Source organism: Cuculus canorus, chromosome 1 (assembly GCF_017976375.1).
Source record: "Cuculus canorus isolate bCucCan1 chromosome 1, bCucCan1.pri, whole genome shotgun sequence".
Lineage (NCBI taxonomy): Eukaryota > Metazoa > Chordata > Aves > Cuculiformes > Cuculidae > Cuculus > Cuculus canorus.
In genome coordinates, this window is record NC_071401.1 from 97,638,938 (window position 1) to 97,664,634 (window position 25,697).

At 40.5% G+C, this 25,697-nt stretch overlaps 1 protein-coding gene across 3 annotated transcripts in view; it reads left to right on the top strand.

Annotated features, from left to right (window-relative positions):
• Positions 1 to 2,300: 2,300 nt before the first annotated feature.
• The window catches only part of SCAF4 (SR-related CTD associated factor 4), a 52,461-nt gene continuing 29,064 nt past the window's right edge, over positions 2,301 to 25,697 (top strand). For all 3 annotated transcript variants that reach the window (XM_054058285.1, XM_054058296.1, XM_054058301.1), the window contains exons 1-8: positions 2,301 to 2,686; positions 14,205 to 14,288; positions 15,433 to 15,477; positions 16,352 to 16,513; positions 19,769 to 19,904; positions 23,930 to 24,069; positions 24,604 to 24,780; positions 25,122 to 25,222. In XM_054058285.1, coding sequence (XP_053914260.1) covers positions 2,657 to 2,686; positions 14,205 to 14,288; positions 15,433 to 15,477; positions 16,352 to 16,513; positions 19,769 to 19,904; positions 23,930 to 24,069; positions 24,604 to 24,780; positions 25,122 to 25,222 — 875 coding nt within the window. In that variant the 5' untranslated portion in view covers positions 2,301 to 2,656. The remainder of the gene's footprint in view (positions 2,687 to 14,204; positions 14,289 to 15,432; positions 15,478 to 16,351; positions 16,514 to 19,768; positions 19,905 to 23,929; positions 24,070 to 24,603; positions 24,781 to 25,121; positions 25,223 to 25,697) is intronic.

A 25,697-nucleotide genomic window follows, 5' to 3' on the forward strand; every position in this document is an offset into this window, starting at 1 on the left:
AGCTAAAACCATGCAGTTATGATCTCATATCCCTTCCCGCTCCCCACCCCCCAGGGAAAGGAAAATGAGAGGAAAAAGACTTGCAGGTTGGAAAATAAAACTACTGCTTTAATGAAATAATAAAGATAATAAAAATAATTAGAAAGTAATAAAATATATACAAATATATGAGATCGCATCCCCACTCCTTCATGACTTTATGTCACTACAAATACTATGGAGAAGACACAGAGGAGCTAAGTTCAGGAACTGGATTCAGGAACACACAGATCTGGGATTGGGAGCAACCCAACAGATGAGATCCTCACTGGACATTGGCCACCGCAGAAGAGGACGAGACCCTCACAATGTTTCAATTTTAAACCTAGCGTGACATATGTGGGATGGAATGCTCTGTTGGTCTGTTCAGGGCCACCTGCCCTGTCTGCCACTTCTTGCAGGTGTGGCCCCTTTCCACCAGCTTGAGGATAGCCTTGTTTTACTACAGGAATAAGTATAAGCATTGGCCTTTCTGCATACCAATGTCCTGTGTTATTACTTCTGGAGAGAAATGTCTGAAAAATATGCAATTAGCTTTCAGAGAATGAAGTTACTTAAGTGAGACTGAGTTAGAGTCAGAAACTGATCCTAGTTTAACTAAAACCACACCACCAAATATCAAACCGGCTCCAATGCTCGCCCTCTGCCCTGGTCACAGTAGCGTTTCACACACGCTCAGCATCACCTGCTAGGCACAATCATAGGGGATTAAGAAAACATCAATTTTTAAGTGTGACCATGGAAGCGAGTGCCTCTTTCACCCCAGCCTCCTGGCCCAGCCACACACACTACCCCACAAGCACCCCCCAGGGCAAGACGGAGCTGAGCCATCCCAGATCTGCCACAAGAGCTGCAGCCTCCCCTGAGGGAACACAGGGCCTCTGTGCCCGCACCGCAGCTGAAGACAAGAGGGTATCAACCCAAACATGCTGCCACAGCCAGCCCTGGGCTGCACTGGGGCCAACGGCTTCCTTCCTTCCCTCCCATCTTTTCCTCCCTCCCCCTACTGTCCTTCCCTCCCTTCTTTTCCTCCCTTCCCCTACTGTCCTTCCCTCCCTTCTTTTCCTCCCTTCCTCAGCTTATCCTCCTTTCCTCCCTTACCTTTCCTCCTTCCCCTTACCTTTCCTTTCCTCCCTTCCTTCCTTAATTCCCTTTCACTCCCCTCTCCTTCCCCTTCCCTCGTCTTCTTTCCTCTTCCCTTCCTTCTCTCCCCTTCCCCTCTTCCTCCCTTCCTTCCCCTCCTCTTCCTCCCTTCCTTCCCCTCCTCTTCCTCTCTCCCTTCCCCCTCCTCTTCCTCTCTCCCTTCCCCCTCCTCTTCCTCTCTCCCTTCCCCCTCCTCTTCCTCCTCCTCCTCTTCCTCTCCCTTCCCCCCCCCTCTTCCTCCCCCTCCTCTTCCTCTCTCCCTTCCCCCTCCTCTTCCTCCCCCTCCTCTTCCTCTCTCCCTTCCCCCTCCTCTTCCTCCCCCTCCTCTTCCTTTCACCTCCCCTCCCTTCCTCTTCCCCTCCCCTCTTCTCTTCCTTCCCCCTCCCCTCCTCCCTTCCCCTCCTCTTTCTCTGCCCTCCCTTCTCCATTCTTCCCTTCCTTCTCTTCCCCTTCTTTCTTTCCTACCCCTCCCCTTCTCTCCTTTCCTTTCCTTTTTCCTCCCTCTCTTCTCTTCCTCCTCCATCCCCTCCCCTCTTCCCTCCCCTCCTCTTCCCTTCCTTCCTTCCTTCCCCACCCATCCTATCCCATCCCATCCCCTGCCCTCCTCCCTTCCTCGTCCCCCTCCCCTCCTCATCGCCATCGCCATCCCCTCCCCTCTTCCCTTCCCCATCCCCATGCCCTTCCCTTCCTCACCCACCTCCTTTCTCTCTTCCCATCCCATCCCATCCCATCCCATCCCATCCCCTCTTCCCCTCCCTCTTCCTCATCTCCTCCTCTCTTCCCTTTCCCTTTCCCTCTCCCCTTTCCCACTTCCTTCCCCCTTCCCATCTTCTCTTCCCTCCTTCTCACCCCATCCCCTCTCCTTCCCCCTCCCCCGCCGGGGCGGGCGATAACCCTAGCCCCGTGTCATGTGACCCGCTTTTCCCCTCCCTCTCCCGGGGGCGGGGCCGCGCGCTGACACGGCTGAGCCCGGGGAGTGTTAAAAAAAAATACCGGTCCCGCGTCACGTGGTGCCCCTCGCGCGCGCTCCCTCCCCGAGGGGGGGCGGGGCCGGGCTCAGACGTGGTTGGGCCCGGCGAGTAAAGAACCCCCTCCCCGCGCGTCACGTGGTGCTCGCGCGCGCGCTCCCTCCTCTCGCCTTCCTTCCCTTCTCCCTCCCCCCCCTTTCCCCCTGCCTCCTTCCTTCTCTAGTGGGTGGCGCGGGGCCGGGAGGCCTGCACTATCCCAGGGTGCTGTGCGCGGCGTGGGCTCCGCCATCCCTGCTAGGAGAGACGGTCTGTGCCGTGGCCCTGCCAGCGAGACGCCGCAGCGGACTGAGCGAGCAGAAAGAGAGACACAGAGGCACGCAGAGAGAGGAGGGGGGGCCGAGCCGAGCGCGCGCCCGCCCAACGGCCATGCCCGCGCGCGGCCCCTGAGCGGGACCGAGCCGCCCCGCCGCTCCCTCCCTCCCCCGCCCGCTGCCGTCGCCGCCGCCATGGAGGCCGTGAACGCCTTCAACCAGGAGGTGGGAGCCTAGGATACGAGGGGGGGTGTCTGTGTGGCACGGCAACCGCCATCGCCGCCGTCCCCGGCCCGCGCGGCGCTTCCGGCCCTGGGCCGCGCGGCGCGGCCCCGCCTGAGGCCTGCGCGCCCGGGGGCGGAGAGGGAGGGAGGGAGGCCGGGGCCTGGGGTAAAATGGAGGCGAGCGGGGTCAGCGCCCGGCCTGCCGCCTGCCCGGGGTGGGCGCTCCTGGGCCTTTCACTACCGCTGAGCTCAGGGAAAATTCGTCTCCCCTTTTTCCTTCTTTTTCCCCCTCCCGAGTTTCCTCTGTGCGAGCCGCGATCCCTGCTACAAGGCGTTCCCTCTGGGTGCGTGTTTGGGAAGGAGGAGTTGGGGGAACCGCGTTTCAGGGCGCTCCTGGTTTTCTCCAGAGCTGGCGTGTGCGAGCAGGCGGCGAACGGGGCGGGCTGGAGGGTGAACAGAGGGGAAAACTGCCAGGGGGGACTTCGTACAGAAACGTTCGTTTCAACGTTAGTTTCAAACCATGCATGCTTTCTCCCATAGGTCTATAGTTCACCCATGGTTTGTTTCTATAGTTCTTATAAAAAGGGCGCGTGGGAATGTGTCTTAGTCCCTCTATAATTCGTTTCTATAGTTCGCATAGAAACCACGCATGGGGATGGGTCTATAGTCCATCTATAGTTCGTTTCTGCAGTTCATATAGAAACCACACGCGGGGATGGGACTCGGGGATCGACCTCAGCACTAAGTAGATGGGAGGTAGGTTGGAAAGCGCAAGACATTCAGTCTCCATGCGATGCAGAAAGTCCCTGCCTTCTGATGATTTTTTTTTGTTGTTGTTTCTTAGTCAATCAGCCAGTGAGAAATAGAAACAAAATGGGCTGTGACTGTTTTTTGCATAGTATATAGCATAATATTCCAGCCTCTACTTTATGAAGTTTTTGACATATGACTTAAAACGATTTGTAGATAGGTGATGCTCCTGCCTCAGTTTGACAGTTTGACTTTTGGGGATCACAGATGGCATATAGAACATGCATATTCTCGTGGCAGATAATCAGTCAAAGCAAAGCCAGAACATACTTGGGAGTGTTTAATACATTTTGAAGGTTAGGTTGCTGTGCATGTTTGCTGAACAGAAACAGGAAAAATGGCAGACTAATCTCATGTGATGAAGTCATGCTGTGTAAAGTTCACTCCCTGCAAGTGCCTGTCATACACACACACACACAGAGCTGAAAATCTGCTCATCCTTAAAATTATAGAAGTGCAAACTGAAAAATAGGTAGCTGTGCCTCCTGTTAATAGTTTTATTTTTATTTATTTGCTCATATTGTGGTGTTTTGAAGCAGTGGTGTGAAAAGACACAAAGCAGCCTTCCCAAATACTTCAAAATGGAATGGCACACATGCAGCATTTCCAGTTTTCATGTAAACAGAGAAAAGGAATATTCTTACCTGCCAGCATACAAACAGAAGTTCTAGCAGATGATTGCTTTCACTCCATTCATTTCAACATGTTGCTGCCTGATAAAACTTAAATGTACAGACAGTATTTAGTGTTTCTTAAACAATAAAACCCTTTTTTGCTGATCTGGTGGTGAAAGTATGTGGGACTTTAGAGCAAACACAGTGTTTTTTGGTAGTCTGTGCCTAATTGCATGTTTTATTTCATATATCTCTCAGATGTAAAAGCGTGATGCTTTTGTTTGATACAATCAGAAACACTAAGTGAAATTCTGATGGCTGGCTTCTGAAAGGGTAGTAAACCACTAGATTTCAATTGAACGTCAGTTATAGAGAAGAAAACTGTACGTGCTAAAACCACTGTTCTGCAATCATTTGTACGTATGGCTAGTTCCATAGAACAACTCATGTGCAAAGCCAGCATGTTAATAAATCCAGGGTTTGAGTAATTACTGTCCTCCTCTCAGGAGACACGTTCATGATATTAGCTAAGAACATAAAATCCAGTTCTTTAAACTGCTCTCTTTACTGTCCAGCATGTGTTGCCTGAAGCTGTGGATGCAAAACAATGCATAGTAAAATAAAGTGTGAAACATCTCAGACATTTTGTGGAGAGGAAGATTTACAGTCAGATGTTGTTCCATTTCTGAGATTTCTCAGTAGAAGCGGAGAAAGTGGAAGAGCTGTTTTACAAAAGACATTAATGTTATTCACAGGGTGGGGGAATAGTGCAGGATAGTGAGTGTATGAGAACTCATTTTGTCTGTAAGACCGTCTAATAATGCATGGACGTTGTGAGGACTACAGAGGTACCAGTCTCTGCTCACTGAATAGTTAATTATTTTGCTGAGAGTGGAGTAAATTCAACAGCCATTAGAAGATCAGGGTAGCTACAGAATACCCTGGAGGTCAAGAATTCCTGAACTTGCTGGCTGTACAATACCACTATAGGCAGAGAATTGTGGTTTTATAATCGCAGTTTTGAGTTTTGTGGCAGCTGTGAATTTTGTGTTGGACTACCCATGTATGCTAGAGATGATGCACTTCTGGCTTTACTGTCTCTTTTGTGGAGGTGGCAGTGGGTCAGCTCTTTGCTAATCTGCATGAAGGAGGAGATGCCACTTAGTGCTTAATGTGATACAATCGTTTGGGATTTTTTTTGGGGTGGGATTGGTGATGACAGCAATTCTTAAAGAGTGGCGGGTCCAAGTTCAAACCATGGCTGTGAATTGGGCATCCTCTAAGCTTTTAGGTTGGTAACCTCTTCCCAGATGAAGGAGTGTAGGAAGGTAGAGAAAAGCACAAGCAACACTTTTATTTATGCAATTGGAACAATTTTATTTTGGCTGAAGCTGTTCACCCAGTCCAGTAAAAATCATTAGTAGTTTTGGCTAAGTTAGATTCCAGTTCAACTTGGAAGTTCAGTTTCTGCCCTTTGGCTTGGAGGCTTTTGAGGAATGCATGATTATGTTGGAGTCAAGTAACAAGGTTTTGCCCATCAGCTAATTATGATCAGTATGTGGCCTTAACTGCCCATCTGAATTGTGAGGTAAAACTTAAATATAGAGGTTTGAGCTAGCATGTTGCACTTAGCAATTGCGGCAAGCTAGGAAGGAACACTTAGAGTCAATTAGTTTGACTCTGGTAATGGGTAGTAACTTAGATGGGTTGCGTAATTTGATCAGGTTTGGCTGTGTTGCCTGTTCCCTTAGTCCTGTTCTTTTGTACCTGTATTTTGAATGTAAGTTTGTTTTGCTGCTTTATTTTTATCCAACTATACTCTCAGCAGCTATTACCAACTGAATAGGTTCAACAGTTGTATGTTATAGTGTATTTTCCCTGAGGAAATTGGGTTAAACTGTATCCTGAAAAAATTAGTTAGAATTCATGTACTGTTAGGTGTATATGTTGTCTTAAATTAGTCTTGCTGAGTAAGTAACTCACAAAAGATAACCTGATAATGGTGCAAAACTGTTTTTTTAAAAAAAAACAACAAAACCACACACCTGCCATAGGTTATAAAGGTTTTAATCCTTGTCATGTTTTAATTTAGGGGATTTTCTTTAATCTGAAAATCTTGAGGGATAGTTTACTGGTTATAAAAGTTAGAACTAGAGATTTCTTCACAGTCTCGCTGCTGGAAGTAGAACACAGTCAAGTTTCCTATTTTGTAATCTTATATTTGTATTGAGCAATGCAGTGTATTCACGTAATTGTGTCTCAGGCTGGTAATAGTTAATCTGTACCACTGAAACAATTGATATCCCACTTAAGCATGCCTAGGTCACAAGCAGTATAGATAGATATTTTGTAGGCCATTCCTTTAAAGTTAGAGCTGCAGCTTTCTTCTTTACTATTTATCCATATTCAGTGAACTGGACAGTTGTATTTTTGATGTAGTATAGCTATCTTGCGCTAATGGTAAGACTTGGTTTTGCATGTTCTCTTATAATCTGTTGCTCCCTGCTCTTCCCCTCCCCTCTCCAGGTCCTTTAAGTAGAGGCTAGCAGGATATCCTTCAGTGTGTTTCTTCAGCAGTTTCTGGAACTCTAGTTAGATTCCCTCTGTTGTATGGGGAAGCAACAAGGATGCAACTACTGTGCAATCTGTGATTGAAGGAAAGATTAATGTAGCCTTTTGTGCATTTTGGCATCTTTTGTCTCTTTAAGAAAACAGGGAAAGCTGGTACCTGTTGTAGCTGCCTAAGATGATTCCCATATTCCAGTAGGTGCAATAAGGCTGTATTTTTTTTTTAAGTCAGTGCTGCCTCCCACAAGTCTTGGGAGAGTGGTTAAGCAACAGTTCCAGTGCTGTTGGGATGGGGAGGAGGGAGAGAAAGATAGGAGAGTGCTAGTTGAGTTTTAGAGTGAATTTAGTCCATTATTTAAACTGTGGGATCCACACAGAAATTACCACATAACTAGCGTGCAGCTCTTTTGGGATGGAAGTGGCTTTGTTGTTTTTATGACTGTGTCATGGTAATTGAAGGGTCATTGTCGCTGTGCTCCTGAAGGAGCTCTGTCTGTTGCTTCTGGACTGAACTGTTTCCAGGAATATTGAAAGCTGTCGCATTCTAGTAGAGATTCTTGCAAAGAGGAGAAACAAGATGAGCAGTTTTTCAGGAGACATGCTGGACTTAGACGGATGTTACTGATCCTGAGAGGCAAATAAGTTTAAAAAAAATTGTCAGAAACAAAATTCTATTCTGTGTGCTTTTATATCAATTTTATATGAGTGTCTTTGTGAAGGTACTTCTGCCTAGTGTATCAGAATTTGTGAATGGTGTTTCTGGGCCACAGAAATGGTTTAATTGATGAAGTAGTATTTAGCTTCATTACCCGGGGCTCATATCTGGTCAAACGAAGATCTCACTTTATTTTCCAAAGAATATAGCCTGACAGCCAGGAATTTTATGGTGATCTCTTACCGTGAGTGGCACCTAATACTTGGTATGCTTCACAACTGATGGTCAAGAATTTAAAACTTGCGTTGATCCACTGAGTCATAGATTAGTGACAGAAATTTAGAAGCCATCATTACCTTTCCCTTTTTCTTAGTAGCTCAAGCAAGAATGGGGACCTGAAAGGGAAAGGAAGCAATGAGTTTTACAGAGGAAGGAAAATGTGTGTGGCTAACAGACTTTCTTTGGACCCTTGTGCATTTTTTAAAACATCTGATCTTCTAAAGATCTGATCACGCACTAGTAGTAATGGTGTTTTGTAAAGAAAATAGTATGGTATCTGTGCTTGGTAGTCATGTCTTTGATCATCTTTTTTCTTTTTCCTGTAGGCATATGAACAAGTAACTACAATTACACATCTATAAGTGATTTGTAGTTTGGCTTTATCAGGTAGTTTCTAAATACATTATAAAATACATCTCAAAAATACTGAATGAATGTACAGAGTATCTGTGATTGTGTCACACATGTGTGTGATGCCTGCTTAGAGAAATGTTCTTAGACATGTAAGACTTGATGAAATTGTTGAGTGCGTGTCAAACTGCTTTGTTAAAATTGGAGAAGAGAGGATTAAATGAGAATATTTGTAACAATGATGGGAGTGCTTAATATCCACAAATTGCTAAACACGGTTCCTTTCAGTAGATCATGCTTCTGTCTGTGCTGCTTCTTTACTGTGGGTTTTAATTAGTTATTAATTAAACTAATTTTAATTAGTTTAATTAAATTAAACTATTTTTTTTATAGTTAGCCCTATATAAAAAAGGGCTAAATCTCTTCATTTGTATGTAAAGAGCCCTTTTTATGGTCAAGGAACGTCAGCAAGAGACCAAAGCCAGGGATGTCAGTTCAAGTCTTAAAAGGTACTTCTACCTTCCTACTATATTATCTCATGCTTAAAACAGGTAAATGGATGTAAGATTATACAGCAAGCTTGCAGCACCCCAAAGGATATAAGCTGGATCTTTTTTCTCCTGTGCCGATGGCATCAGACTCACTGGAGAATACTGCCTCACTTCTTTCCTAGTAGTTTAAAGTTTGGAAAGTGTATGATCTGCCTTTTTTCTTTGACCATATGTCTTAGTTTTTTTCCTTTAACACCCCTATTCCTTCTCTGCCGGCCTGCACACATCCCTGTTTGGCTTTGCTTTTCTTATAATGAGGTGAAGCTGATAGCATTCATACATCTCAACTTGCTCTTGTTGTGAGGTCGTCCTGTGCCCAGACATGCTGTCTTTTTAGGATTTTAAGGTAAGGCTGTGGGTAAATTAGAAAATAGCGATTCTCCCCTTTGCTTCATAGACCCATAGTTCTCAGGTTTCTGTGTAAAATAGACTCTCAAAGGGCATTAATTGTAGAACGGCAGAAATTAAGCATTTGCTGTTTGAAGGACTGAAAGCTAAAAGCTATCATTCTATTCCTTCTCCCATTACCCATTTGTCCTAGTGGCTTATGAACTGGAGTGGATTCTAGAGTTTGTTGGAAGGCTGCCTTAGTTCACTACTGCCACCTGTTTTCTATAGTACTTCTATATTTTACATTGAATTATAGTTTGGGGGTGGTTACTAGCTTGCTCTTTAAATAGTAGGCAATATGGTTGGTCTCCCTTTTGCTATCTGCTATGATTTAATGAGTAGCTCATCTTTGTTATTTAATTGCATTTATTAGCCTGAAAATGAGCAAGTGATTTTCCTGCCTTTGCAGTTCTTGGCTTTTTTTAAAATTTTGCTTTATCCTGTACTTCCATACTGTTGTGAGAAGTACACAGAAATACTCTTGAATCAATATTTTGTGTTGTGCCTTGAGTTCAGTAGGCTCCTTAATACCTCTGCATTTTTTATAGTACATGGGTTGATGTGGAGCAGGAAAGAAATAATTTATTTTAAAACCAATTTATTTGCTTTTAAAAATATGCAGCTACAGCACACAGACTTCTAAATACAGGCAGGGAGGTTCCAGGATTGTTTTGGAGATTCTTAAATTGAAATTGTATCCTAAGCTGGAGCCCTTGTAAAATACAAGTGTGGGTTTTTTTTCATGCTACTCAACAGGTGAGACTATTACAATAAAATATGCAAGTTTTTCATATGACCTTAATGATTTTGATAACTTTTTTTTGTTTCTCTACCTTAGTTTTTACTTGCGTATGAAAGAATCCACGTAGACAGCTGGAGACAATTCTTATTAAGCTACTGAAATTATCAAAACTGAATAAAGATGCAAATCTTCAGTAGTACTTGAATTCATTGGTTCTTATGTAAAATAAAATGTCAATTTCTTTCTCCCTGCTGCATCTCTGCCCTATGGTATCCACCCCCATCCTAGTGAACGGGATGCTCTGGGTGAACTTGCCAAATGTGAATGGATTGGAAGCAGTGGGTATTAGAGATGGAGGCAGAGCTAAGCAACTGCTTTTTTTTTGTAGACAGTCATATCACTGTATGGGGAGGAAGGTAGGCAACAACTAGGAGCCATTTTTTTTTTTCCTCCAAACATTGAGATTTGATTGACAAAAGCAGCAAGCCATTTCCAGCAGGTCAAGCTTTACAGGGCAGACCGTTACAGGGACAGGCTCCTATTGTGAGGTTATCATTCTGTTGTTGTATTCAGCACATCTATTTTTTAACTAAAGTGTAATTTTTTGTGTCTAGGATGTTTCTTGAGCTAATCATGCTGTCCTTTGAGGAATTAGATGTATTATTATTAGGACAGTCCTCTGAAAATAGTGTGTTTTTTCATATATTGGTTTGGGAAATGTGTATGAAAGAAGATCCAAGTCTAATTGAACACATGCAAATATGAAGTACATCGGCGTCTTACTGAACCTTCCTCTTATAACAGTGAAAATCTACAAGGAACTAGTAAGGTTGTTAAATTTGAGATTTAGAGTTTTGACACATGTAACTATGATACTGAAAATGGATTAATTTATAGTTGATTTTTATTTATTTGGCATTCTAAAATCTTATGAAAATTTTAAAAGGCAACAAAATTTTGCTTCCCTATTCCAAGAGTGTTGGAGGTGTGTATGAAGAGTGGGAAGAATACATAGATGTACACACACGTGTACATGTATATATAGTGTATATATTTACATGTGTATATCTATATATATATATAAAAATGTTTCCATCTCAGTTTGATGCATGTTCAGCTGTAATTCATCCTGAAATGGAAATATCTGTGGGTACTGACCTCATTGCTTTTACTGTGTTTTTGTTACTCTTGCCCAGAGTGCTGTCTGTCACAGCAAAAGAACAATTTACAGTGATCTGCTCGATCCTGTTCTTACAAAGCTCTTGTTTATTTTTGCCTTATTAGCCTAAGTTTCACCCTCTCATGTTCTTTAATTAATGACTTCTCCAAGTTACCATGTTCTTTATTGCATCCTCCCTGGCTACTTCTGTGCATCTAGGTGATTTTCCTTATTCCTGCCCTTTGGCAGTTATGTTCTCCTTGTTTGGTTTTTTTTCTCTTTTTTTTTTTTTTTTCTTTTCTTGCCTCCCTCCCCCCTCTCCATTTACAACCTCATTCTTGGTCTACCTTTTAAGATGCTTGTTTTTATTTTTTTGCTTCCACTTGTTTATGGTAATCTTCTGTCCTGCTATGAGCTCTCGCAGTTTCCTGGTTTTTTCCCCTTGTGTTCCTGAAATATGAATGCTGAAGTGCTGCTTTCACACTGGCTTCTTTGTTCTTTTTATATGGGATTGGCTCCTTTTTCTGGAGGACCAGTTGCTTCTTGATGTGTAAAGGAAGGAATATAGAGTGCCTGTCTTGATGTTGGCTCCTTTTTTTTCCTCCTCCCATTTAATTTTTCGAGCCTTCTGGTGGTTTGTTTCTGGGTTTGCTTTGGGAATTGTTTTATTTTGTCTTTCATTACCTCTTTAAACAGATTTTCCTGAGTTTTAATAACAGCACTGACTTTGTTCATGAAGAGTCTTTCCACTTATTCTAGAAAAATGTAATTAAAAATTGAAATTACCAAAAAATTGAAAACCCCAAAAAACCCCAACCACAAGTAAACTCAGCCATTTCTACTGTCTTCCGTTTGGCATCTTTTATCTGTCTGTACTGTGATTTCTCAGCAACCCAGGGGTATTAGCTAAACTGTGTCTTAGAGCTTGAATGGCTTTAAAAATCAAACATTCTTGCACTAGAACTCGCCTTTTATGGAAATTAGTAATGAAAAGCCGTGGTCTTGACTTGACGTTAGCGTTGGAAAAGGTCTTCACTGTCTTGAAACACAACTTTTTCTTTCTTGCCTTCTGGAATAGGAATCAAATTAAGAAAGTAAATACCTTCTAGCCTACTCTTTTTATTTCTATTGGTGTAAGGCTTTAATTTTGTGTTGCTGAAAGTCTTGCTATCGTGATGCCCTTTTTTTAGCTTGTGTATTTTTACTGTAACTGACACAGTGGATGAATCTGCGTAAGATGATCACTTCACAAGCATCTTGGAACTTTAAATGAATAGAAAAATAGAGGTACATTTTTAAATGACATCTTACTTTCCAGTGCACTCTTAAATGAAGATACTTTTATTCTCTTATTTTCCTTTATGACAAATAATTGATTACATTTTTGGCTAATATTCAAGAGCTCTATTGCTTCTTTATTGTGAAGAGCAAAATCAAATTGTGTAATGCAAACCAAATTTCTCTGTGATTTGTGGGGAGTATTTCAAGGTAAAAATGATTTTGTGTGTGTATTGAAGATCTCCATGTTTTTTTTTCCCTGCTATTGAAATTATTACAATATAATGATTCTACTTTTAGTAAGCCAGAGCTAAAACAAGAGGTTAAGTTTATGGGAAGAATAGAAAAAAATATTTAATGAAGCAGAGCACCAAACCATTAGCTGTGATATAGAAGGAGGAATGAAAAAGTAATACTGAGATGTCCTGGCTTCTCTTCCTGCTTGGAAGATGGGAAGAAAGAGTGGAGAAGAGAGAATGGCCTGACAAGCCAATGTGGATTATACTTCCAGGTCGAATGACTAGTAGAACAGAAGCATGCATTGTACACCATAAAAACATAGTGCAGCATACAGTGTAGTTTTCACAACTGGTTATTTTACAAGGTGAAATTACAACAGCATCTTATGGAGTATATAGAACTCGCTGTAGATCCAGAGCAGGCAGAGTGCCCTGGAAAGTGGCGAATGAGCATTGGATTTTTGATGATGTTTGGTGTGTGTTTATGCATGCCTACAAGTGTCAGACTGTAGGAGTGTTACTTAAAAACAAACCTCCCCAAATTCCTTATTTCCCTGTTCTTGTAAAATGCTGCTCAGGAAGCAATGTATGAGAGTGTTATGTAGTTCAGGTGATGCTAGGATCCTGGGGAAAATCTATCCCTCTTCCCTCAGCTTTCTGCGTTCAATGCTTAGCTGATGTTTCATCAGCTCTGACAGTTCTGTGTACAAGTTTTGGTTTCTCTCAGTTTCTGAAATGTGAAGCTAATACTTTATTTTCAGAGTTATGGTCAATACTAGAAGACAGAATGGTCTTTTCTGAATGCCTAGGTTCAAGACTTCTTCAGTGTTTTGTAGTAAATTTCCTCACATGTGAGGTGTAAGTCACGGTGATGCTGTTTGTGAAAATTAAGTTTGGGCTTCTTTTCTTAGGCTCACTTTCAGATTTGAAGAGCTGAACTTCCTACCTGTATCCTACGTGTTTTGAATACAGAATACTCTTTCTGTGAATTCATACTTTAAAAGAAAACAAAGGAGTATTTAAATGTAGCACACACACATGGAATGAGTTTTTGTGCTTAATCTTTTGACAGCATGGCGTTCTTCTTAACTTAGGATATATTTAAAAAAACTTGGTAATACTGTACCTGGGCTATATTTATAGAAATAAGATCAGAATTGCTCTGTAAGTTGGCTTCACAGGATACCTCAAACTGTCATCTGTAAAGAATAGTAATTCCTGAAAACTTTGTTCTTGAGGATTTAACTTTTCTACTCGGTACAGAGGATTCTCCAAAACAATTACTGCAGTTAATTTTAATAATAATATAATTTGTCATAGCAAATTAAATGATAAACATCTACATTTAAAAACCTATGCAATATCTGTATATGGCAGGATAACTCGGCATTGATTTGATCACCTTGATGGATGAAAGTTATCATACTTCATGTTATTTTTAGACTATAGCTATCTGTAGGGCTGTTCTAATATTCCTAGTTGGTAAGCAGATACTCAGGCTAATTTAAATCAAGCTGTAGTTAATTCTGACTTAAATTGTTCTTGTAAAATAATAAATTCCCATACCGTGAATTGGCAGTGTCTGTATCATAAGACACTAATTTTAGCAGACACTAATTTTTAGACATAAATGGAGCTTAGATAGCAGCCTTGTCAAAATCTGGTAAATGAGTGAATGTGGGTTAGTTTCACAAGGAAGACAGCTTTGAGTATTGCCTAGAAAGATGTGCCTATTAAATTCTCTGTTTCAAGGGCCAGCCAGCATTGTGGTCAAATGTAGTGTGGCATGTCAGTAATCAATCAGTTGTCTGAAGTGTTGTTGTCTTTTTTGTTAATTTCTTAAGCTTCAGAATACGTTTTTAATATTTGTTTTCTCTATTTAGCTCTTTTCACTGATGGAGATGAAACCTCCTATTTCTCGAGCAAAAATGATTCTGATCACAAAAGCTGCCATTAAAGCTATTAAGGTAAAGTACGGTAGAACAAATATGAAACTGCAACGGTGGCAATGTTTTATTATTTTACTTCTAAGTAACTGCATCTCTGAATTTCCCAGTCTTAGCTTCATGAATGTTTTATTCTAGTTGGTGTTAAGAATGTTATCTAGAAACATGTGGGTGGTGAATATAATCTCTTGGTTTTAGACTAGTAGCATAATGCCAGCTTGATTTTTTTTTTTTTTTTTTAAAATCATTGATTTTTAATGATGCCCCCAGTGAGGTGATATGATTTCTATGGGATAAAATTTTAAATGCTGCAGGATGCAACTGCACTGTAGCATATTAAATCATAGCAGAATTTCTTATAAAGTAGATCCAGAAGTGTATCACTAATACTGGTACCAAAAATGTTGACAAATAAAACTGTGTAAGACTTGTTTTGGAGTTTTAGAAAGCAAGCATCCTTTATCAGGACTGGGCAACATGAGGCAATGATCTCCATTATTCATGTGCAGCAAGACAAAGGCTAGTTACAGAATATACTTCCCACTTTCATGCATATGTATAATTTTTCCCAGAAATCTTATGCATATTCTGTTACTTTTCAAAGTCTAATTTTAATGTTACGAAACTTCGCAACAGTCAGAAAGAAGTCTTGCTCATTTGGAGCTGGCTCCAACTCTCTGCTTTACCTTGCCTTTCATATTAGTAAGGATTCCAAACAGAGGTGATTACGGAAGAAGAGACATCTGTTTAGCACAAATCGTTCTTCACACAATACATTACTGTTTTCAAGGAACAGACAATGTCTAGAAAACACCGTTGCAAAGGAAACCTGCTATCAGAGGGATATTCTGTCTAATTTCCAAAAAACCGCAACTGCTTAGACAAAACATAACTGTATTTGAATACGTTAGAAGCAGTATACCTTTTGTGTACACACTGACATGCTTCTGACAGAAGGGATGGCTTGTTTCTGTCTGTTCCTCTCTGAAATCTTTTTCTGTGTGGTTGATTGACTTGGCTTGATAACATATTTCTTTTTAGAGCGTGACTACAATATTTTGTAGTCTTTCCTTAAATTGTAGTAAGCATGAAGAGTTAAAATACTTCTGATTTGATGCACCAATGTGGAGTATATAATAAATTAATTTATATATTTATTTTCCAGCTCTACAAGCATGTTGTCCAGATTGTAGAGAAGTTTATCAAAAAGGTAAAAAACAAAAAATAATCTACTGTTAAAGATATTGTCCACATCTGTTACTATATATTATAAATAATGCTGATAAGTAACTAAAAAGGCTTCTGTTATTGAGGGATTGAGGGAGGAAATTCTCTTTTCTTAGGGTTTTACATATTTGGTATCTCTCTGTCTATGGAATCTCATCATATTTGCTTTCTGTAGTGTGTTAAGAACGGGAGAAGAAAAATTGTGAACTTCCTCCTCTACGCAGCAACTAGGGAGGAAACTGGAGTTACTGAACTTCAAATTAATTTCACTATCTGAGATAATACATATTTTCAGAAAATACAGTTTTCACGCTTGCTTAAGCATGTAGAACAACAGGCTAGAATTTAACACTCAGTAAAACCAAACTATAGTGCTGCTTAAAGTAAGTTCCTCTGAGTGAACAGAAAAAGTACTCTTCCATTCTGAGTCCCTCAGAGGCCTCCGAAGTAAGGGATTTTGCGTTACGTTCTGGAGAATGGAGATAGTGGAAGTATTTCCAACATGCTGAGTGTGTCAGTTGTTGCTCTGGACTGTAATGTAGTAGACCTGTTGTTGCAGTCACGTGTTGTTGAGTTAAAGGTACTTTAAAAGCAGTGATTGAGAAAATAAAGCCTACTTCAAGCTATGCGTGTGTGTATTAACTCTGTCCGAAAGTGAAAGCATGAAAGTGTAGTTTTGCCCTTCCTTTTCTTTTCTATAAACAAAAGTAAAGCACTAGGAGAATTTAACATGAAATAAATTAGCAGGTTTTTTTCTACACAACGGTACTGAATATAGATTCTGTGTATGGGTATAAGGTGAATGCGTCTTACCTTGTTAGTATCACTGCATAATGGAAAATTATTTTTGTTTTCAGTGCAAACCGGAATATAAAGTCCCTGGATTGTACGTTATTGACTCTATCGTTCGTCAGTCTCGTCACCAGTTTGGAACAGACAAAGATGTTTTTGGGCCAAGATTCTCTAAAAATATTACTGCCACATTCCAGTATTTGTATCTCTGTCCATCAGAAGACAAGGTATAATTATAAATTCTCAAGTGTTGTGAATTGATAACAGTGCTACCTTCGTGTTTCCACTCTTGTGAAAGTTAATTTGGTGATTCTCTATGGCCACGGTAGTGAATGTTGTTATATAAAATGGTAAAACATGTTGAGAAAGATTATCAAATGTGATAGTTAAATAAAAGTTCTAGTTAAAATGTTTATTTTGCCTAACTTCATGTCACAGTTTAGCCCTGGCCTGGCTAAATTTCAACAGCTAAAACCGTGCAGTTGGGCTCCCAAATCGCTCTCCCTCCCACTCTCCAGGGAAAGGGGAGAGAGAAATGAGAGAAAAAAGACTTGTGGGTTGGAAACTAAAATTGCTGCTTTAATGTAATAATAATTATGTTGATGATGAAAATAAATGGAAAGTAATAAAATATATATGATTATAAGATTGCGCCCCCACCCCTCGATGAGTGTAAGTCACCACAAATGCTGTAGAGCAGACACGAGGGAATGGGTTCACAGCTAGGAGGGAGCGGAGCTCAGGAACTGGTTTCAGGGGTGCTCAGATATGGGATCAGGAGCAACCAGGCAGATGAGGTCCTCACTGGATGTCGTCCATTGCAGGAGAGGACGAGACCCTTGTAATCTCTCAGTTTTATAACGAGTATGACATACATGGAATGGAATGCTCTGTTGGTCAGTTTAGGGTCACCTGCCCTATTCGCCCCTCCTTGCAGGTCTATACTATAGGAATAAGTATAAGCATTGGCCTTTTTGCACACCAGTGCACTGCATTATTACTTTTAGAGAAGAATACTGACTCAAAAACATGCAGTTAGATTTCAGAGAATGAAGTTACTTAGAGCAACTGAGTTAGTCACAGAAACTGACTCTAATTTAGCTCAAAACACAACACTTCATCAGTATTGTTTTGTCTGCACAGATACTTCAGCAGTGTGTGTGACTATGCCAAAACTTTCTTCTTGAGGCTCCTTCAGGACAGCTTAGTATGGAAGGTGGTGTCTCTCACCAAAAAAAAAAAAGTGTTCTAGGTGAAAGTCTGGTAGTGTAGTCAGTAAAAGTTCTGCTCCCAAATATTTTCTTAGAGTATCATCATGTTTATTTCTTTGGTCTTTACAAATCACATAGTCAGGAATCTAATTTCTGCTTTGCATTGTCAAGACCTTGGTTTAAAGCCTCAGTTTTCTTAGTTTTGCTGTACCTGCTGATAGAACAGAGGCTCAGAAAGTATCCTGAATTCATGATGATCTAGGTTGCTACCAACAGAGGGTAGCTTTTGTGCCCTATGTCAGAACAATTTTAAAAGACCCCCAAGATAAGTGTATTTTGGAAGTTGCCAGATTGCCTACCTGCTCTTTTTCTTAATTGTGGTGCTGTAAGAGCAAAATAACTATTTCACTTTTCCCCTAATTTTCTAATTAAGCTTTTGAAAGGCTTTGATGCTCAATAGTTTTCTAATGTGGAACATTTAGACCTTTAGGCCTTGAATCTGATATTCTGGAGCTTCTGGGTTAATACCCTGGTAAAATAGAGCAGTCTCTTCTTCTTTCTGTCTTTGTGGTTACGATTTTGTTTTTCTAAATGAATTAAGACTATCCATCTACTTTATGGAAGTACCTGATACCTCGCTGCTGAAATAATTACAGTGCTTTCCGCTAGGGGAATAATACTATTTATAACATGCTTGCTTTAATGAATTTCACTACCTAAACAAAAAAATTGATCTGCGGATACACAACAACCACAGTTGATATCCAAAGAGAGTTATACTTTTTTTTTTAATCAGCCTTTCTGTAAGATTAATATGTGACTGAAAGCAAGAGTATTAAATTTATTCATTTTTTGGCCTTCATGTTATTTCCAAGTCTTCTGAAAATATAGAATACACAAAGCCACAAAATTCTACTGTTTTAAATTTAACTGGTTTTGAGTCCAAAACCTTATTCAAAAATACCCATTTCAGATTTCTCTTTAATTTGATCATATTGTAGAAAACATTTTGTGAAATAATTTAGTCACTTAGCTTATTGAAGTACAGGTGGATTTGCATGAGTGTATGTAACTGAGTCACAGTAAGGCACTTTATTCTCGAGACAAGAAGGAATAGAATCGATTCATTCTTAGCAGCTAGAGCAGAAATAAAAAGTACTTAAAACAGTAGTCTGTGTGCAAGCCAGATGGACAGCTATATCAATATAATGTGAATTCTGATTTTTACCTGCTTGCATGTTGCAACTGAAGCAGCACATCTTGTTAGATATTATTGTTTAATGCTGTGCTGAAGAAGGAAAGACTGATTTCCTGCTTGTTCCCGAAAGTTTCGTTGTTCTTAATGTGAAAAAAAGAAATGCGCTTAAAATGACAGCTGACATTCAGAGGTTCTAATTTTATCTTTCTGCAGTGATCAGTTAGAATGTTTTTCCACTTGCTTTCCTGGTATTTTGAATAATAAAGGATATGGGTTTTCTGATGTCAGCATAGAATTACTTGGGTTAGTAGAAAGACATTCAAGCAAACAGTCTTCTAACTTTAACGTGGCTAGTGACAGGACAGGGGAGAATGGGCTGGAGATATGCCAGGGGAGATTTAGGTTGGATATTAAGAGGAATTTCTTTGCTGAAAGAGTTGTCAGTTGTTGTAATAGGCTGCCCAGGGATGTGGTTGAGTCACCATCGCTGGAGGCATTTTAAAACACCAGTAGGTGTTGTACTTGGGGACGTGGTCTGGTGGTGAAGCTAGCCAGGCCTGGATCGATGGTTGGACTCAAGATAATCATCTTAAAGGTCTTTTCCAACTGAAACTGTTCTGTGACTCTAAAGCTTTGTTCTAGTGTTTTGTGGTCTAATTGCCCCTCTCTTCATTACAGCTTTCCAGCTGATCTTCATTTTCTCTGTCTTGTTGCATTTGTTGTTTATTTCACCTCTTTATGACTGTTGGTGTAGAAATGATGGGGCTGATAGTGACTTCCTCTGTTGTATGTCAAACCTGTATTTTTCTGACTGGGCAGAACAGTTTTAAAAAGATTACATAAGTTGTTTTTTGTTAAAGTGGATAGCAACATAAGTTGGCAGGTTTTGATTTTGCCATGTAAAAGGTCTTGCTGACCTATGTGACAGCATAGAGCTTGTTAAACGGGTATGTCTGATTACGTTGAACTCCTGTAATGTTCAAACCTTTCTTCTCAGCTTATGGAAGATAAACTTGTAGTTTGTGAATTAGGAAAGCTCTATTTAGCATTGATGCTTACTTCTATTTCAACAGAGTAAAATAGTCCGTGTCCTGAACCTTTGGCAGAAAAATGGAGTATTTAAAATCGAAATAATTCAACCTCTTCTGGATATGGCAGCAGGAACTAGTGCCACCGCACCAATGACAGAAAATGCTACTAATAATGAAGGTATGAATGACTTTGTAACTTCTATCTTTCAGGAGGGTGAATGATAATAGCATATTTGCTTTCACTTTCAAGCACCTATTATTAATTCCAATAGTAGCATATTAATAAATTCAGTTTGTTGTAACAATTATGTGGAGCAGCTGAGCTCACTCTAAATAAATGCTGATACTGTTCTTCAGAAATTATCTGAATGTGAACAATACTTACTTGGAAAATATCTGAAATATATATTGTTTATGCATATGTACATACATACACGTGCACTCTGCTTACTGATGACTTCAGTGTCCCCTCTGTAAAAAAATCTTCCATTTTTTTCTTTTCATTTGGAATATTTTTTCTGTTTCTCAGTTTTATGATTCAGAGGTTTTTTAATGTTAGTTTGGATAGTAAAGTATGATCTTACACGTAAGAGCGTCCTCTCTGAATCGACTTATCATCTGAAAACAACAGCTGTCAGTAGTATGTAGCCCTAAAACACTTTAACTGGTGTTTCAAATCCAAATTTGGAAGGGTAAATTTATGCTTGGCAGTATGCTTTTACACAGGTTACTGCTTGAAAACTATTGATGTAAAGAGTAAAGTAATGAGGTCTGCCCACAGCGTTTTCACTGACCTATTTTATGCCGCATAAAAAGCTGGTAGTGAGGTTACCAGATTGTGGATAAGAATATGCATACCACAATTCTCTCTTACTCTGGAGGGCCTTCTTTTGACTTTTCACTCTATATTTCAGACTTAGCTTTGGTAACTTCCTTATTTATTGTACTCATGTATGTTGGAGTAGACTGGCAAAAAATGCAGTGAAGTGAGTGAGGTGTAGTGATGGACAGGAAAAGGATGATGCACAATAGTATAAGTGAAATAGTCTCCAGCGGTGTTCAGGAAAGCCTGTCCTGTTTTATAAATATGGCGGGGGCCGGGGGGGGAATGTCTTAGCATCTGAGCTTGGGTGCAGACTGGTGGCTGTACAATTTCATTCTGATATGTCAGGTGAGCGGCATTATTTTTCCATCTTTATCTCATCACTGGTAGCTAACAGGTTGGGTCCCTTCTCCATGTACAGAATTACTGATTTCAGTGAGATTATTCAGATGCACCAGAGGGGATAATTTGGCCCTGAAATAAGTATGCTAATGAATAATAATAAATATATTAATGCATTATATGAAATAGAATCTGTTTAGCTCATAATGCTACAAAGTGTGTTTAGCTGAAGAAGAGAGCAAGAAATGCAAATTTTTTCCCTTGGGCTAGCAAGTATCTTTCTGAATATGTACAGGAAGCAATTTGGGAGTTAATTCATACTTAAAAACAATCACGTATCTTTTTGCAGTATTTCTTTGTAGCATCTGACTTTGGGGAAGATATTCAACGTGTTTGTATCTGCTTGCTGCACGTCAACACTGCAGTTATTAACACTGCAAACAGATGGGTGGCTTTAAAGAAGTTGGTATTGTGAGGCAAATATGTACTTAGTGTCACAAACTAAAAAATATTTGTATCTGTGAGGGTTTTTTTACCTGTATCTCCTTGTACAATTTTATAGGAGTCCATTAAAATATATTTGCTAAAGAATAGTTACTTGCTCACAGCACGTAGGAACTGGTGGTCTTACTACTTGTGTACTGGCAAAATGGTTTCTTTAAAATAATGCATTGTAATCTAAAGCAAAGGGAATTGGAAAGTTGCATGTGCAAGACAAAGCTAATAGCGTGTCTTAAAATGCGATCTCAGCTTTGGTAAAGCTCAGTGGAAGTGGGAGTCTTTTCCTGGAAGAATTAGTAAAAAATATTTTTATGGTAGGAGGATTTATCTATCAGATGGAAGTTTGGCTTGTGCCTATGCAAAGTGGCATGTGAACATGCCTTATCAAAGAAAAGGAGTTGCTTGTGAAATAATTTTTTGAAACTTCTAATTATTACCAGACATTTGAGCGAAAGTTCAGTTACTGCTAGAAAATGAAAATATTAAGAGAAATTCAGTTGCTCATAAAATGAACCATTAGATGATTAATTTGAAGTAGTCATCCAACAGAACGAGTCCAGAACTTTGTAGTCAGAATTAACATTTTAAGTGTGGATATGCATTGCTTAACGCTGTTGGACTAATAGGTTTTTCTCATAACTTTTCTAAAATTGTACAATTCTAAATATTGATCTAAAAACTGCTCTCCTCACCCCTCCTGGGTCATGGGACAGCAAGATGGTGACCAGGGGGGTAAACCCCCTCCCACAGTAGAGGAGGATCAGGTTTGTGACCATCTGAGGAACCTGAACATATATAAGTCTATAGGACCTGATGAGATGCATCCCAGAGTCCTGAGGGAATTGGCAGATGTGGTTGCCAAGCCACTCTCCATGATACTTGAAAAGTCATGGCAGTCAGGAGAAGTCCCTGGTGACTGGAAAAAGGGTAATGTTGTGCCTGTTTTTAAAAAGGGTAGAAAAGACGACCCTGAGAACTACCGACCTGTTAGCCTCACCTCTGTGCCTGGGAAGATCATGGAACAGATCCTCCTAGAAGCTATGCTAAAACACATGGAGGACAGGGAGGTGATTAATGGCAGCCAGCATGGCTTCACCAGGGGCAAGTCCTGTATGACCAACTTGGTAGCTTTTTATGATGACCACAGCAGTGGGCACGGGTAAACCAACAGGTGTGATCTATCTAGACTTCTGTAAAGCCTTTGACACAGTCCCCCACAACATTCTTCTCTGTAAATTGGAGAGAGATGGATTTGATGGATGGACAGTACAGTGGATAAGAAACTGGTTGGATGGTCATATTCAAAGAGTAGTGGTCAGTGGCTCAAAGTCCAGATGGAGATCCATGATGAGTGGTGTACCTCAGGGGTCTGTACTGGGACTGGTGCTGTTCAATATCTTTATCAATGATATTGACGGCGAGATTGAATGCACTCTCAGCAAGTTTGCAGAAGACACCAGGCTGAGCGGTGTAGTTGCCACACTGGCAGGACGGGATGTCATCCAGAGGGACCTGGACAGGCTGGAGAAGTGGACCTGTGTAAACCTTACAAAGTTCAACAAGGCCAAGTGTGCAGTCCTACACTGCACCCATTGGGTCGGAGCAATCCCCGTTTTCAGTACGTGATGGGGATGATGTGATTGAGAGCAGCCCTGCAGAGAAGGACTTGGGAGTGCTGGTCGATGAGAAGCTTGACATGAGCCAGCAATGTGCACTCGCAGCCCAGAAGGCCAACTGGGCTGCATCAAAGTTCTGCATCCAGTTCTGCATCCAGTTCTGGAATCCTCAACATAAGAAGGATGTGGAGCTGATGGAACGGGTCCAGAGGACGGCTACAAAGATGATCGGAGGGCTGGAGCACCTCTCATATGAGGACAGGCTGAGAGAGTTGGTCTTGTTCAGCCTGGAGAAGAGAAGGCTCTGAGGAGATCTTATAGCGACCTTCCAATGCCTGAAAGGGGATGCAGGAAAGCTGGAGAGGAATTATTCATGAAGGCTTGTGGTGATAGGATGAGGGGGAATGGGTATAAACTGGAGAGGGGCAGATTTAGGCTAGACATAAGGACGAATTTCTTCACCATGGGAGTGATGAGACACTGGAGCAGGTTGCCCAGGGAAGTTGTGGCTGCCCCATCCCTGGAGGTGTTCAAGGCCAGGTTGGATGGGGCTTTGGGCAGCCTGGTTTAGTGGGATGTCCCTGCCCATGGCAGGGTGGGTGGAACTAGATGAACTTTAAGATCGCTTCCAACCCAAACTATTCTATGATTCTAAAATGCCACGCTGGACTAGCTTTCAAATAGACCATTTTTCTTTGTTTTCTTTCTTATTGTACAGACTGTACGGAGCTGAGCAGTGCATGGAGCGGTTAAAGGCAAAATAAGTAGAATATGCAATTGGAGTAGTTTAGATAAGACTTTTTTTAGTTAAATACGATATTGCAGATAGCCACTTGTTTTGAGGAGGTAGGTGTGTGCACAGAAGCGCAAGATGAATGTTTTGCAGTAACACAGTGCTTTCTTAATTTCTATGAAACTCAGGCTCGCCGCCCCCTCCAGCGAAGGTTCCTTCGGAGCCCCCTCAAGTTACTGCTAACTCTGTACCTACTGTGCCACAGTTGCCCAGTTCTGATGCCTTTGCAGCTGTAGCTCAGTTGTTTCAAACTACACAAGGACAACAGGTAACCTGTTTATATTTGGTTCCTATCTAACTTCAATTTTTATGTTAAATGACAGAGGGAAAATGGTGGAAGTAGTATTCTTGATTTGAAGCAAAACGGAAAGCCTCCCTAAGGTCTTCAGTGGAAAATTTAAGAGTTAAAGATAGTATTTGTATGACCTGTGGCCCTTCTACCAATTAATTATGGTATTTGAGTAAAATGCAGTTATATATTCCTAAATAATTAGTTCTGAAGTGATGCAATTACAGAGTTTCAAGAACAGGCAGAATATGTCAAACGAAATGTTGAATTTTGTTTGGTCCACTTAATGTTTGCAGTTTTGCCTGAATACTAAAATCTTGGCATCTGCTGAATTTTACCTCTGAAGTAGTGAAGTACATTCTAATCTCGCTGAAAGTTCTCCATAGTTTAGTTGAGTTGTTGGTGGAGTTCTTCCTGTGGTATGGTCTTGTTTGATGTAAAGTTTATATCCTACAGTTCTTTCAATGCTATGTATGTAGGAATATATACTTAATACTATATATGCTTTTTTAGCTTCAGCAAATTCTTCAGACTTTTCAACAGCCTCAAAAGCCCCAATCGCCGGTCATAGATAACACTGTGATGGCTCAGGTTCAAGCTATTACTGCTCAGTTGAAAACTACAGCAGCACAAGCACCAGAACAAAAAGCTGCTTTCCCACCAAGTGAGCAGAAGACATCATTTGACAAAGTAAGTCTTCAGTTGTTCTTTGCATTTAACTTCTTCAGCTCAGCCGAAGACTTTGATGGATGCCTCGATGTCCTCTATTTGTTAGAAAAATCATGCAAATCTTGTTCCTTCGCTTTCTCTTTGGAGCTTGGCTTCCTGTTTTTATAGCCTTTGCATTTTCTGAAGCTGAATAAAACAGTTTCTGATTCTGTATTTGATTATAGATTTTTTTTTCTGATTCTAAACTTGTCTTTAATACCAGAGCTGTTAGATATATAATAGGACTTCAGTAGTAGCAGTATTTTGGCTACCAATTGTATAAGGTACAGAAAATATAATTGTCTCAATGTAATTTCTTTCAGAAGCTGCTAGATCGGTTTGACTATGATGATGAACCAGAAGCAGCGGAAGATTCAAAGAAAGAAGATTCAGCTCCTTCTCCTTCAGTCTCTCAGCCAGCTTTGTAAGTTTTGGGTCATAATAAAATTAACAAATCTTTGTTCTAAAAATCTTTAGGTTAGAAAGCTGATTAAAATTCCAGGCTACTTCAGTGCTTTCATAGGTCAAAGTTAAAATGTTGCTAACAGCTTCTGGTGGGAATTCTTTTTGTCTTTTTACTTTGGTGAACTGGTGTAGGTTTGGCATGTGGCATCATTGATTGAGGAATGTGTTCTGTAGAGAAACGCTCAGGTTGGGTTTCAAGATGAGGTCCATGGTTTTATTGCACAAGTGAGCGTGTCAGGGCGTTATTAGTAATGAGCTAGATTGCTTTGCTGGCTGGGGAGAAGATGCTATTTCAAGCAGTGTGGTAGTTTTAACTACTTAAAAAACTAAAATTGGCTTTGCAGCTTTTTGTGTTCTCAAACATTAAACACGCACCAAACTAACTAAAATTCCTGTTTCCCTTTTGATATGCATTATGATGAAGTCTTAAATTA